This window comes from Chaetodon auriga, chromosome 19 (assembly GCF_051107435.1).
Source record: "Chaetodon auriga isolate fChaAug3 chromosome 19, fChaAug3.hap1, whole genome shotgun sequence".
NCBI lineage: Eukaryota > Metazoa > Chordata > Actinopteri > Chaetodontiformes > Chaetodontidae > Chaetodon > Chaetodon auriga.
Window position 1 is genome coordinate 12647240 of NC_135092.1, and position 13115 is coordinate 12660354.

At 40.9% G+C, this 13115-nt stretch overlaps 1 protein-coding gene across 1 annotated transcript; it reads right to left on the reverse strand.

Annotated features, from left to right (window-relative positions):
- Positions 1 to 2255: 2255 nt before the first annotated feature.
- Positions 2256 to 8709, reverse strand: ggt1b (gamma-glutamyltransferase 1b). Its single transcript, XM_076758785.1, has 12 exons — positions 8561 to 8709; positions 8175 to 8305; positions 8000 to 8089; positions 7559 to 7751; positions 7301 to 7461; positions 6682 to 6831; positions 5064 to 5200; positions 4110 to 4297; positions 3897 to 4024; positions 3364 to 3476; positions 3121 to 3234; positions 2256 to 2402 (listed from the first exon to the last, which is right to left on the reverse strand). Exons 1-12 carry the CDS (start codon positions 8707 to 8709, stop codon positions 2256 to 2258), a joined length of 1701 nt encoding a protein of 566 aa, XP_076614900.1.
- Positions 8710 to 13115: the final 4406 nt, after the last annotated feature.

Sequence of the window (13115 nt, forward strand, 5' to 3'; positions counted from 1 at the left end):
CTTTTTTGCATTTGCCATATCCTTGAAAATAATTATACCCACACCAGATAAAGCAACTGAATATTTTAATATATTGATGTTACTGTTGTGGGGCAGCACTAACACGTATACCACGTAACATTAACGTACTCGTTCAGATCTGGCCGGGGATATTTGATGTATACCATCCCCCCTCTCTCCCCACATTTCCTGTCGTGAAGGTAATACATCACTATAAATGAAGTCAGCAAACCAAATTCTGCCGAAGAACTAATCTCCACCTAATAAACACAAAAATTTAGCAGAACAGCGTAATTTGCATGAGTGTATCAGCAGAGCAATATTGACACATGTCAGGTTAGTGGCTGCTCTGTACGCCTGAATATGATTGGATGTTACAAGTCAGCTGGTAGCTTGACAGTTGGTGAATGAGCCAGTGATTATGGTGCATGTTTCCTTTTAATGTGCTCCATTAGAAACAAAATAACGTAAAGGCAAAAAGTAAAGGTTTTCTCTTTTTATTGTATTTTACACAGGAAAAATTCAAATAACATTTTAGCCATGCTAGCAGTATGGCTGTGCGGGTGGCAGTGCAGGTCTGCCATGAAATTTTGGGCTGACATTCATTGTCTGCACAGGCTTTGATGACTTCAGTAATCCCCTGACTTTTTTATCTAGCGCCACCGACTCTCTTTCTCATCATCCTTGTTCTTGTTATCGACTCTAGTTCAACTTACAAATGGAACTGCAAACGCTGACTTCAGAGGCCTCCATGTTTACTTCAGTACAACAGTTTACTCCGTGTGATGTTGTATGACGCCTTATTGCTCTTTGTGCATGCGGGTCAGTTCAGGGCCGTGTCCAGTTCACATTGAAATCTGATAACTGGTCACATTTTAAAAAAAAATAATGACAACAGCCAAACCAAAAAATCGAATCTGAGCAATAAAATCTGAATGGAGCATTAAGGCCTGCAGTGTGAACATATTCTGCTCTTGTTACCATTAGCTTAGGCCAAAAGTGGCAGTAATAAAGACACTTCTACCAGTGAGCCAGACTAAAAGACTTTTATACAGCTGGTGTGTTTTTAATAATTACTTCATTTAAAGTGTTTATTTTGAACAAATAGATATCTGTAATAGCTAGCCAATGTGATAACAGCATTTAAAACAATTACTGCTGGAAAATGAGCCAAAAAAAAAAGATCCATTCACACTCAGATTGTCCATCATTTATGTTTAAATAAATATATGTGATATACAATAACAGGTGGTGTGAATGTTAAATCATTTTTATTATAACGCTGTTTCCTATCACGTATGAATCAGTCGTCTGGAGCGAAAAGGCATTATTGTTTTACACATTTGTACATTTCAGTAATTATGTAACACATTTACATTCCATCTGAGAAAAAAAAAAAAAAAAAAAGAGCCCTGAATCCCAGCGGTGACAGTGAGCAGCAACAGCTGTAATGTTGTTATGGGGTCATTATAGGCCATTGCACTCTGGGTTGTGGGAAATTACTGTAAGTTATTAAGTAGGACTGTTTGTCCCTGAGGTGTTATAGTCCTTTGTTTTAACAGCAGCTTGTTCATACTTTCTCTCTCTGTTTGCTGTCACCTCATATGACCAGTCCTGGAGAAATATGTTTATATTAAGTTTTAAATGACTGAAAGCTGATATATTAATGTCTCTTGCTGCTAGTTTTGCTTGATTGTTTCCTGTGGGTATTTCCTTAATTAAGAGTTCAGTTGGTAGTCACATATATCTTTACTGGACAACAACAACAACATGAAACAGCTCTACACTGCTAATGATTTACAAAAGCGCTTCATTGATGACGTTGATGACACATGACAGTAAGTAAAGAAAAGATTTAAATATTTATGTGTAGCTCTGTTTTCCTGTTTCAATTTCAACTTTCAAACAAACCTGAATGATGGTAAACTCTATCCTTCAAACAGCATCCAGGGTCTTATACATTTCTTAATTCCATGAAATGAAATGCAGATGAATGCCCTGGACATAAGAGATTACTTAATTTCAGTCTGAGGCACTTTGTTTTCAAGGCTGTAACGAACAATAAGTCAACATTCTGGTATCTGAGTTACCTGTTATGAAGTAAATGAATGTTAATCTAACTTAATGAGAGAACAGTGAGTGGCCAAGACAGTGCCTGGCTCTTTATCAAGTCTCTAATCTCTCAGTTGGTACCACTGGTGTCAAGGTTCACACAGCTACAGTCTCTGTGCATAGTCAGAGGTGTGTTTATGGCTTCAGTACCCTGTGGCGTACGACCACTTCCGAGGATCTGATTGAGCGTGGAGTCCGTCATCTTGGCGAAGCACCGCTTGCACCACAGCCCCCCCTGATTTGAGGAACTCTATCTCGTGGTTCTTTAATGCCAAGCCATCCAGGACGTTCTGTCAACAGGAGCATAAATAAAGACATGCAGACTCCATGCAAACCAAAGAACAGGTGTGGCATGCTGTTAATGTCAAATCCTTTTAGCACACAGCATGGATCAACAATGCTGTGCGTTCCTTGGAAAAACCTGTTCATCAGTCTGTAAACAAACAAGGGGAATGATACCCATTTTAAGAATTTACGTCAAGTCTGTGAAAACAATTCTCTCAATAAGCAAGAAATCAGAGAAAAGACTGAGCTTGTGATGTGCTGCCCAACACTCGGTCAATGGGATGCTAAAATCATTAGGAATTGATTGCTAACATCAAAAAGAGATTAATATCATAACATTTCTAACAGGTACAAATAAGAATTTAAACACATGTTACCTTTGGAGCAGCAAATGATTTTACATCCCAGTGAAATGATCAAATAAAGCTTTAGTTCTCCAGTTTGTAAGTTTAGGAAAGAGTGTATGTCTGTATATATATCCACAAGACGATGCACCTCTTTTTAGCCAGACCACAATTTAGTGTATTACCATGCCAGAGCTGAAATATTTTTCTCCTTGCTGCACATCCGTGAAGGTAAATATAACGAACAGTGCCCCTGGTGCTGGTTATGACTGAGGTATGGGCTCAATGGACTTTTGGTTGAAGGATTGCCTCCTTCCACACCACACCACCCTGCTATTAGTCACATATATCAGTACTGTTTGCCGTTTGTGACACTCACTTTGTCAAAGTCAGACTCTGCTACAGTGGGGTTGGGACTCAGCTGGTTGTGGAGTCTTGGATCTATCACAGCCTTTCCCACATCGTAGTTGAAGAACAGCGCATTCAGAATCACCTACAAAAACACAAACACTTCAGCCAGTAATAACAGCCAAGAAGCACATCACACGTCACTGTACTTAACATTAGTACATTTGATGCTTAAAACAGCTGTATTAACTTTTGACTGTGGCTTGTGTCTTACCTGAGCGACAGAAGTTGTGATCTTTGTTCCTCCTGAGCCGCCGACCACCATCTTTACTTGCTTGTTTTTGTCAAAGATGATGGTTGGACACATAGAAGACATTGGCCTTTTTCCTTTTAACAGAAATTCACAGCAGTTTACGTTAACAAGGTCAGACGAAACACACACATCCTTAAAGTATTCACCCCCGTTTTCAGAGTATTCTAGCCTCAAGTCTTCATTGGACTCTTTCAGGTATTTGTGTAAATGTAATTTATCCCTTTGTAGAATTCACATTGAATCTCCTTTGATTCAGTCTTGTAAAACAATAAAAGATGAGGCATCGTAGTATTGATGCACAAAAAAAAAAAAAAAACATCATTCAAAAGCTCAAAACATAATGCACCATGTCAAGAAGCACAGGTTGACTTCTGCCTGACCTTCAATCAAGCTAACATTGAACAGCCAATCTATATTACAATTTTACTGGTTTAAGAACCCTCAAGTGTGTTTCTGTGCGTGTGGGTTTGTGTGTGTGCTGGTCTTAATATAACCTGGCCTGATGAAGTTGTTCGGTGAAGGAGGCACTCCAAAGCCGTTTGTGATGAGCGGGGAGCTGAAGTCGTCCATCTCATTGTTGAGAAGAATCCCCGTTGATGCTGACATGACTTTGGAGCCCAGACTGCAGGAAAACAACAACTGTTAGGGTATCAGGGGAGTTACAGGCACGAAAGCGATTAACCAACCAGTCAGTTAGGAGGCCATACTATTGGTTGATGGTGCTGGTGGCGGCCACAGCGCTTCCATCTTCTGCTACTACGGAGAGGTGTGAGGTCCCGTAGTTTTCAGGCATGTAGAACTCTGGCTCGTAGTAGTTCATGTGATGCGTGGTGTTGTCTGTGATCTTTTCACGGAGGCCGTCGGCATAGGAACTCGAAGTCATGTTGTTGATGAGCTTTAGAAAAGAAAGTAAGAAAATGATTAATATTACAAATATTTAGCGAAAAAGCATTGTTTAGGCTTATTTATAATTTATAATTTCCTCTCAGAGCAACTGAAGCGTGATTGATTTTTATTTATGGTCGTATTCAGAATATTGGCTGTATGTAAAGATCGACGACATGACAGCTGCTCAAAAGTGCGTCACCAGTGCAAGATGGCAGCATTCACATCTGGGATGTTTTGGCTTCATTTTTGCTCGATGGGACAAAGCGGCGGCGCGTCGTCCATCTTTAGATACAGTCTGTGATTTAGACAGTCAAAGCACTTGGCTGAGGTTAAGGATAGATTGTGGTTTTACATTAAAACGTCAGCAGTGGCTTGACGCACAAGACAGGCCATGTTCACTTTTTTAATATTTAACTGAAACTATCTTTCCCTAACCTTAGAGGGTGTCTTACAACATCTTACCTTGCTGCAGTGATGCACAGGTGACATCACTGCTGGCTGTGATTACAGGAGCACATTTACGACAACACCGCTCAGTTAAGCTGAATGTGGTCAAAGGTGAAACAGTCTTTTAACCAACAGCAAAACGGCACTCGTGTTCTTGTTACTTTTTAACTACAGTGCTTTGTGCATGTGAAAACATTTTAAGCTACCATGTGAGATATGAGAACGTTTGGTACCTCCCAGTGGTAGTACTCTGCCACCTTCAAACATATTAAAGGAAAGCTAAAATCTACAGAGTATTAAGGGTAAAGCAGAGACCGTGACCTTACATCTGTGATGTTGAGAAACTTGGGATCTCCAAGGAAGGTCCTCTTTGCATAAGCAAAACGAAAAGCCTCCACGATACGATGGTAGGTGAGGATCTTTTTCTCCGTGGTTGACACGCTATCTGGGGTGAGGCCGTACCCTGTAGGAAATGCAACAATCATCAGTAGCTCAATGCAAACACCGCCTTGCTCATCTTTCTTCATTCAAATGGCTGCTCAAGTAGGCGACAGCTAAAACGGGCTTGACCCAGCCGGTTCCTGTGTTTTTTATTTAGTCTGAAAGCTGCTGTGACCAGACCGTGGGTATTAGCCTGAGCTGACAGCCACAGAGGGAAACAGGAGGAAAGCTGAGGGAACCGGAGAGTTTTGGTTTGATGGGTTTCAGCTGTCGGACAGAGGCAGGAGTCACAGTAAATCAGCAGGATGAAAGTTTTGGGCAGCCACTGAAATGTGTGGGTGAAGCCTCCACCACTCGACTGTGTCCAATTAGAGGTAAATTGGTTAGATTAGTGTTAGTGTGTGAGGTAGGGGGGTGCAGTGAGTGGGTGGCCAGGCAGAGGAAAGGAAAGGTTCAGAGAGATTAATTACTTCAGAAGGAAGTTTCTCATCTGCTCCTGAGAGGCAGACACTGTCACTGTACTGAAAAGTAGCAGAGCGATGGTGGACAGTTTGGATTTTCTGCAATGGCCAGCCCACATAGAGAAGGTCAAAAAAGGCTGCGGTGTACACAGAAATGATACACGATTATATGATGGACCAGCACGTGCTCATGAACTTTGCTGCTCAGACTCGAACAAAGCATGCAGGCAGCAATTATCTTTGGATCTCAAATGCGTCATTCAAACAAAAGCTCCTCAGGATCAGAGTTACAGGGTTGTTCATTCACTGGTTTTGTCTTCAATCGCTGAACTGGAGGGAGTTAAATGTAAACTTGATATTGCTTTAGTAGTTTGTTGCTTTATAGCTTTATGAGGCATCATTTGTTAGAGTTGCAGTTTCAACCCAAGTCTTCATAACTAAAGAACTAAACATGTCCGTCAGTGAAGACCCACGTGACTGTTACATTTATCTCTGATTCATCACTCTATGGTAAGAGGAACATTTTGGGAAATATATGCATTCACTTTCCTGCAAAAAAAATTGCGAAAAATTATTATTTGCAGTTTTATAGTTGGTTGTTTGATGGATTTTTAAACTAACTAACTAATTAGTGAGCTTTAGGGGTATATATTTTGTGTGTGTGTTTGTAGGATGGTCCAACAATGTCAACATTATCTCATTATTGTTTTTAAAAATCTGGTTTTTCAATTTTCAAAGCAGTTATATATCACGCTGTGTGATATACAGTATATGCTGTTATAGTAGTGCATGTTACTACTTTGTATAAGACAGATCCACATTCCAAATGTGGATCTGTGTTGTAGAAAGTAGTCCAAGACAGTCTTAGGTAACTTAAAGTCAGCAAAGCTTTTTATTTTAAGAGCAGATTTACTGTAGTGTAGATCAACATGCTGCTCACAGTGGAGTCCTTTCTGAGAGTGACTGGCAAAGTGAAAGCAGCTCACATTAAAGCACATTCTCTCCCACTCAGGGTGTTTTTGGACAAAGCATCAAGGCTTACCTTTCAAGATGTTTAATATCAGCGAGAGCACAGGGCCGCTAGCGGGGGCAGTGGGCATAACCATGGTGTACTCCCCCACATTCACCTTTAAAGGGTTCTCATCCAAGACAGGCACATAATCCCTCAGATCCTCCATTGTGATGATGCCGCCTAAACAGGGATTGACACACACTGTGAATGCACACTTGGACAGAATTGGAAATATAAATCCTCCTTAGCATGGAAATTAGATGTGCAGAGAGAGGTGCATGTTTATTATATGTCCTGAGGACTTTTTAGCAAATGGCTTTTAGTGATAAAGATAGTGGCAATAATGATAGTAATGATAATGTGCTTCATTAATGAAGCGTTAATGTGGTCTGTGGGTACAGAAACATGTTCTAATCTGCAAGTTCTCTACTATAAATGACAAAAGTGGGAACTTTCTGTTGCTGCTATTTATAGTAGGCTTATTCATCATGTTGCTGAGTCTATTCATTTAAACAGAGTAATTGCAGTTTTCCTGATGAGAAATGGGAGCAGATTTTCTATAAGCAATGTGATGTGTGACTTCAGACTGGTTAAACGGTCCCTGCTCATCGACTTTCACAGTTCAAAATAAAACAAGAAAAAACACTACCTGCTGCCTGAATATCTGCCACAAGGTTCTCAGCCAGTTCTCCCTGGTAGAAAGCATCAGCACCCTCTTCGGCTATTTTCTTATAAGTTTCTGCAAGCTTGGGAAACTTAATGGTGTCGTTTTCTTTTAGGATGTCGCGGTTTTTCCCACAAAACACATCACTGAAATAGAAGGACAATACCATTTAAGATGGTCATCAACATGATGAAGTGACTTTCAGATAATCAGCTCTTTACTCGTTAGGTTGAGGCCTCTCACCATAGGGCTGTGTCACTGATGATGATTGACCTGCGTAAGGACAGAGCATTGGCAAGTGCCCTTCCCACAGGAAAACCATTCATAGCAAGATCAATGCTCGGCTGGAACAAGTCTTTCCAAGGCAGTTTGCCATGTCGTTGGTATGCCATCTGGTAACCTCGGATCTCTCCTGGTACAGCAATAGACAGCCCTCCTACCAACCATGCAAACCAAGCAAACAAAGACTTATGTCACTGCCTGATAAGTTATTCAGGCATTACTTAAGGGTATTGGTACTACTAACTTTCATTGTGTTTTTATTCCTGATCTTAGAGTCCATCACAGCTCTCAGAGAAAACACAATCTAATCTCACTGTCACAAGGTCATCCTCTTTCATAATATTGTTAACTACAGTTTCTCTCCACTCATTTACATGTCTGATAGCACTGGTGAAACATTACCTTTCTGGGATAAATCTGTATTGTTGCCAAACATGTTCTCTGTTGCATTGCGTGGTGCCGTCTCCCTGGCATTAATGGTCTCAATCACCCCTGTGTATGAGTCACAAATCAGGAAATGCATTTAGGATCCAGATCAGGAAGATGGGGGCGGGGGTATGTTAGAGTAAAGGTGTACCAGTTGTTGCATTGTAGATGGTGAAGAAAAGTCCTCCTCCAATGCCCATACTGTGGGCATTCATAAGTCCAACACACAGTAAAGCAGCTATAGAGGCATCGACTGCAGACCCCCCTTTCATCAGTATGTCTCTGTGGCAAAATTAATTAAAACACACCAAGGGAGGGAAGAGGTGGAGGATTAGTTCTTACACTTAAGATTTTAAGACCCTGTGTTGGCAAACACATAAATAAATTAAATAAAGCTGATTCACAGGATTTGTATGTGTGCTTAAGTCGTGTGTGCATGTGCAGGAGCATGGCTGTACGCGTGCATGCATGCAGGAGTCTGTTTACAGCAGAGCAACGCGCCTGTCCTGAAAGATGTTTCTGTGTGCAAGCTCTCACCTGCCAACCACCGAACAGTGCCCAGCATCTGCTGCCACAGCTGCCTTCCAATACTTCCTTCTCTCCACACCGAAGAAGACACCCAGAAAAGTGGCTGCAGCTGCCAACAGCAGTAGCAGCATTGCTATGATTATCGTCTTCTTTGCCATATTTATAGCTCAGGAACAATAAATACTTTAATGCCTGTCAAGAGAAAAACATTATTTGTATTATAAAATGTGTGAAAATGCACCTGCAAAGAGCCGTACTTTGTTATATCAGAAACAAGGAAAGCCAAGCTGTAAACCGAAATGCAGGATTACACATAGATCAAAAGGATTAATAATTTAGAAATTACACACACTATGTCATAACACTAATATTGCATTATCAGAAGAAACAATAAATATCCGGAAATTTGAAGCAGTATAATACCTCACATGAAAGTTCAAAGGTTTTGTGAAAGGTTTACACATTGAAGTATCAGTTACATAAAAAGGTTACACATACTCCTCCTCCTCAGCTTTCATCAGAGTGTTTTCAAAGCTGTTTGCTGAAAAGTTGGTGTCTTAATAGTCACAAAAATGAGTACCGGTTTTACTTAATGTAATGTTATTTTTGTTGCTTTGTCCAATCTTTTTTTCTGATTTCTAACAGGGCTGAAGCTTAACAGTTCCAGCGATGTTCAGTTACAGCTTGTGCCAACAGGTGAATAATTTCAAATGTCAGTAAGTAAGTAACTACAAAATGTCAGCAGAACAAGGCAAAAGGTAGTTCATAGACTCATCGGCTCACATGGGCTCACTGCTCACTGCTTGTCCGAAAACTCCTGGAGTCACTTTTGTCAGTGGTGAAAAGTTGTTAGTAAAACAGGGAAGCAACATTATACCAAAACATATCAAATGGCTTAAAAGAGTACTACTATAACACTAATTGACACAAAACCAACACAGCCTAATTAGAGATATGTATTGTTTTTTATTCCACACATTGCTCTTCATTGTAAAAACCTGATGCTTACATTACCCACAATGCAACTTCACAGCGCGCAATGCAACAGAGACTTGGGCGTGTTGTGCTGGTTGTGGGTAATGTAGCCTCAAGCTGCTAACCTCAAGCAGAGAGGGTGAGCAGGCTACAGAAGTCTGCAGAACTAACCTCTCTCTTCACTCCACAACAACAGATTTTTTTAAATCTTCAAAGTTGTATTTTTCAGCCCCAGCTGGTGCTGACTCAAGTGACATCACTTGAGGCAATTTATCAGACTTTGTGCATCTCCCTGTGAGGCCGCCAAAGGCTTTATACAACTCTTTTCACATACGCAGTTGTAATCCTGAAGACCTGTGAACAGACTTTGATGTGTAACATTGGTGGAGTTGCCTTTTAAACAATGTACAGACTTGAACATCTGAGAAAACAAAGCAACCGTTTCACAGGCACATGGCACAACACAGGAGAGCCAACGCCTCGGGTCAAGACTCTACAGTCCACCTACATCTCAAGGACAAGGGACATTCTTTTGAGGACAATAATGTACATATTTTGGCCAGGGAAGACTGATGGTTTGAAAGAGGAGTGAAGGAAGCCATCCAAACTGGAAAGACCATCACTAAACAGAGGAGGTGGTCTAAGACACCACTTATCAGCCACCTGAGATCTCTCTCCTGGCAACTTAACGGCCATTCACACCAGGACGCACGTGACCCTACTGAGTCACATGATGGGCAGGTGAGTCAACGACTCACCCATGAACACCTATTGAGCTATCAACACCATGACTCATGTGACCCTGAGCTACGAATCCTGCGAGAGGACATTGGCTGGGGCTCCCCACCAGTCAGTGAGAACTGAGGAAGCCTATTGGATGAGAGACGAACGGTTTTCTAGAACCACAAGCAAGTCCAGTTGCTTCTGGAAGCACTTAGAAGTGCCATGAGCTAGATGAATGAGAATCTTCACAGACTGTTAAACAATTACACAAATCCACGTAGCTGTAATAAATAAGACTAAAAGTAAAGCTGGTGGCTGGTGGGAATTCAGTCATTAGGTTTTGTATTCTAAGCCAAATCAAGCCTGATCTGTTGGAAACAGGTCAAAGTTAAAATGGAGGTTCCGTGGGCAGCAATAAAACCCTAACCTCTGACGACATCCTTAAAGCCTCCCTGCAAAACAGGATGAAGAGGAAATACAACTACAAGACACAACACAAAAGGCTTCAGGCTATTTCATATCAAACATTGCACTGAGTTTACTTTCTAAATGTCCCTGCTCCAATAAAATACTGTATTACTCTATCACGCGCAAGTTACAAAGTGAAATGTACACTTAAAATAAAATAGCCAACACAGAGAGGGATTTTGAAGTGTTTGTTGAGGACTCTGCTTGACAACAAAACTGTTGTCCTCCTGACTGTGCTTTCAGCAGCCAAAAAGAACAATGAGAAGAAAAAAACGTATTTAGAGAATTTCAGCTTAATAATACCCGCCATTTGCTCCAAACCCTAAAGCCTACTGTCATGCAGATTCTGTGGTGTGTCAAAGGAATGAGACCTAACTGCATAACAGGCAAGTTTATTGATATATTTACACAAGCCCAAGAGCTGCTGTTGAATGACACAGCACATAAACCATTTATACAAAATCATCGCCAGACTTCACATCTCCGAATGCGAAGTTACCGAAACAATTTGAAGCAAAATTGAAATTTTGTGAGGTGAAAGCGACACGTGGAGAAATTTAAATCCAAATCCTCAATTTTAGCTTTGGATTCAACACTGTATCCCGGATGATTGAGCTGAACCTTCAGACATGTAAAACAATTTTCTGTCTTACCTTGATTCTTCTCGGGAGGCCTCAGGAACAGGTCGCTGTGTGCGTTTGCCACGATCTGCAGCAGTTGGTGGGTAATAGGCTTACTGTGGGTTCTCAATATGTAACTGTGACAGTCATTAAACTTTAACCCACCCCATCATAAAACACCTATGTTGTTTTACCAGGGGGAGAAAAAAAAGCGCAGAGACGGACGGGAGAAACGACTCGAGACGACATTCAAATTATCACTCAAATAATTAGTCATCTGTGCTCAATCTTCACATAACTTTCTAAAATACCACAGAGCAATTGCTCGACCCTGGAACTGAGAGGAAACAATTCACCAGATGAATAGCTCTTTATCTGCAGTGGCACTCACAGTTATCTGTAACAGATATTAACTAACAGTAGCCTTACTTTGCTGATGGTTCATTTCAAATAGATGACATATGATTCTAGGCTGTTAACACTTTTACAAAATCATAAAGTAGGGACCATAAATATTGTTTTTGGCATGATGGCTCAAAAAAAAAAAAAAACCTCTTTGATTTTTAAAGTTTTAAATAAAGTGCCTCCTCACCAGGAAAATGAAGGCTTTCAGGGCTGCAAGGGAGAAGATCACATCTGCCATGAGGGGAGGAAAGAACACTGAGAACAAACTGCAGGGGGACAGTGTGAAGGGGTGCAGCGCTGGATGAGAAGGGTCAGTCAAATAAGCAGCAGACCAGTAGGTGGAGGGCAACAGGGACAGGACAGATCCTCACCTTTAACACAGAGGCCATGGTCCAGCTATCCCAGGTAATAGCCATAATCCTAGGTAACCACCTATATAATTGTTCACACTGAGAAAATGGGGGGAAAAAAGCAAAGTGCTCTAAAATCTACTTTGTTTAAGCTCCAGATGGCCTGCCGGTGCTCAAGGAGGAGCGGTGTGTGTGCAATTAGGCAAAAAGCCCTGACAGGTGGCCTTGAATCTGATTCCTGATTGAAAGGTTTTGTTTTGGTTGCAGGTTATTCAGGTTAACAAAAACAATGTTGCTGCAACATGATATCACAGCAAAATGTTTCCGCTTCTTAAATTATAGCTTTCAATATACAAAAAATACTTGTTACACTTGTAATTGGAGGTGATAGCGCCGTCCAAGCAGCCTATTTTGTCATTTGGTCCGTGCATTGGACATTTAGTTACAGCTGTGATAACATCACCATGTTAACGTTTGTGTTTTCACAGCTGTGGCCCATCAGCTGTACTGAATATCCATAGTTGGTGACATGGCTCCATTTCAAATAGAAACCGGCAGGAAAATATTGCACTCATCTGAGCAGCTAAGACCCGACAAAACACGATTAACCTCCATCATACTGTTTTATTTAAATGACACATCATTGACTCATTTTTTGACAATTACCATCTTTTTTTTCACAAGACTGAGACTTATGCATATGAGCAGGCCAGCGCAGCCTCACATACTGCCCACAAACATTAATGAGAAAAGTTTGGTTATTTACATTGATGAAAATCTACAGAATGTGCTCTCTGCATATGCGGATAATATGTGAAGCACACAGCGTTTAATAATTTAAAGCTCAAACAGAACATTTAGTCATGTGTAGTGGACTCTATCTGCTCATCCAGCAGCTGCACGATGCTGTATTCTCCTCGAGTCTTCATTCAGTGAACACGGAACAAAACACTGTTCTTCTTCTTCAACATCATTTTATTCCCTTTCTTCTTCTTCTTTTGTAAACATGCCTACATTGAGCAT

Bases quoted from the DNA above. Each gene is read 5' to 3' on its own strand.
- ggt1b (XM_076758785.1), bottom strand. From the start codon at position 8,709: ATGGCAAAGAAGACGATAATCATAGCAATGCTGCTACTGCTGTTGGCA. The intron at 8,306-8,560 runs GTGAGAGCTTGC...ATTTTGCCACAG, and splicing joins CACTGTTCGGTGGTTGGCAG to AGACATACTGATGAAAGGGG. The intron at 3,477-3,896 runs GTTATATTAAGA...TTCTGTTAAAAG, and splicing joins GAACAACTTCATCAGGCCAG to GAAAAAGGCCAATGTCTTCT.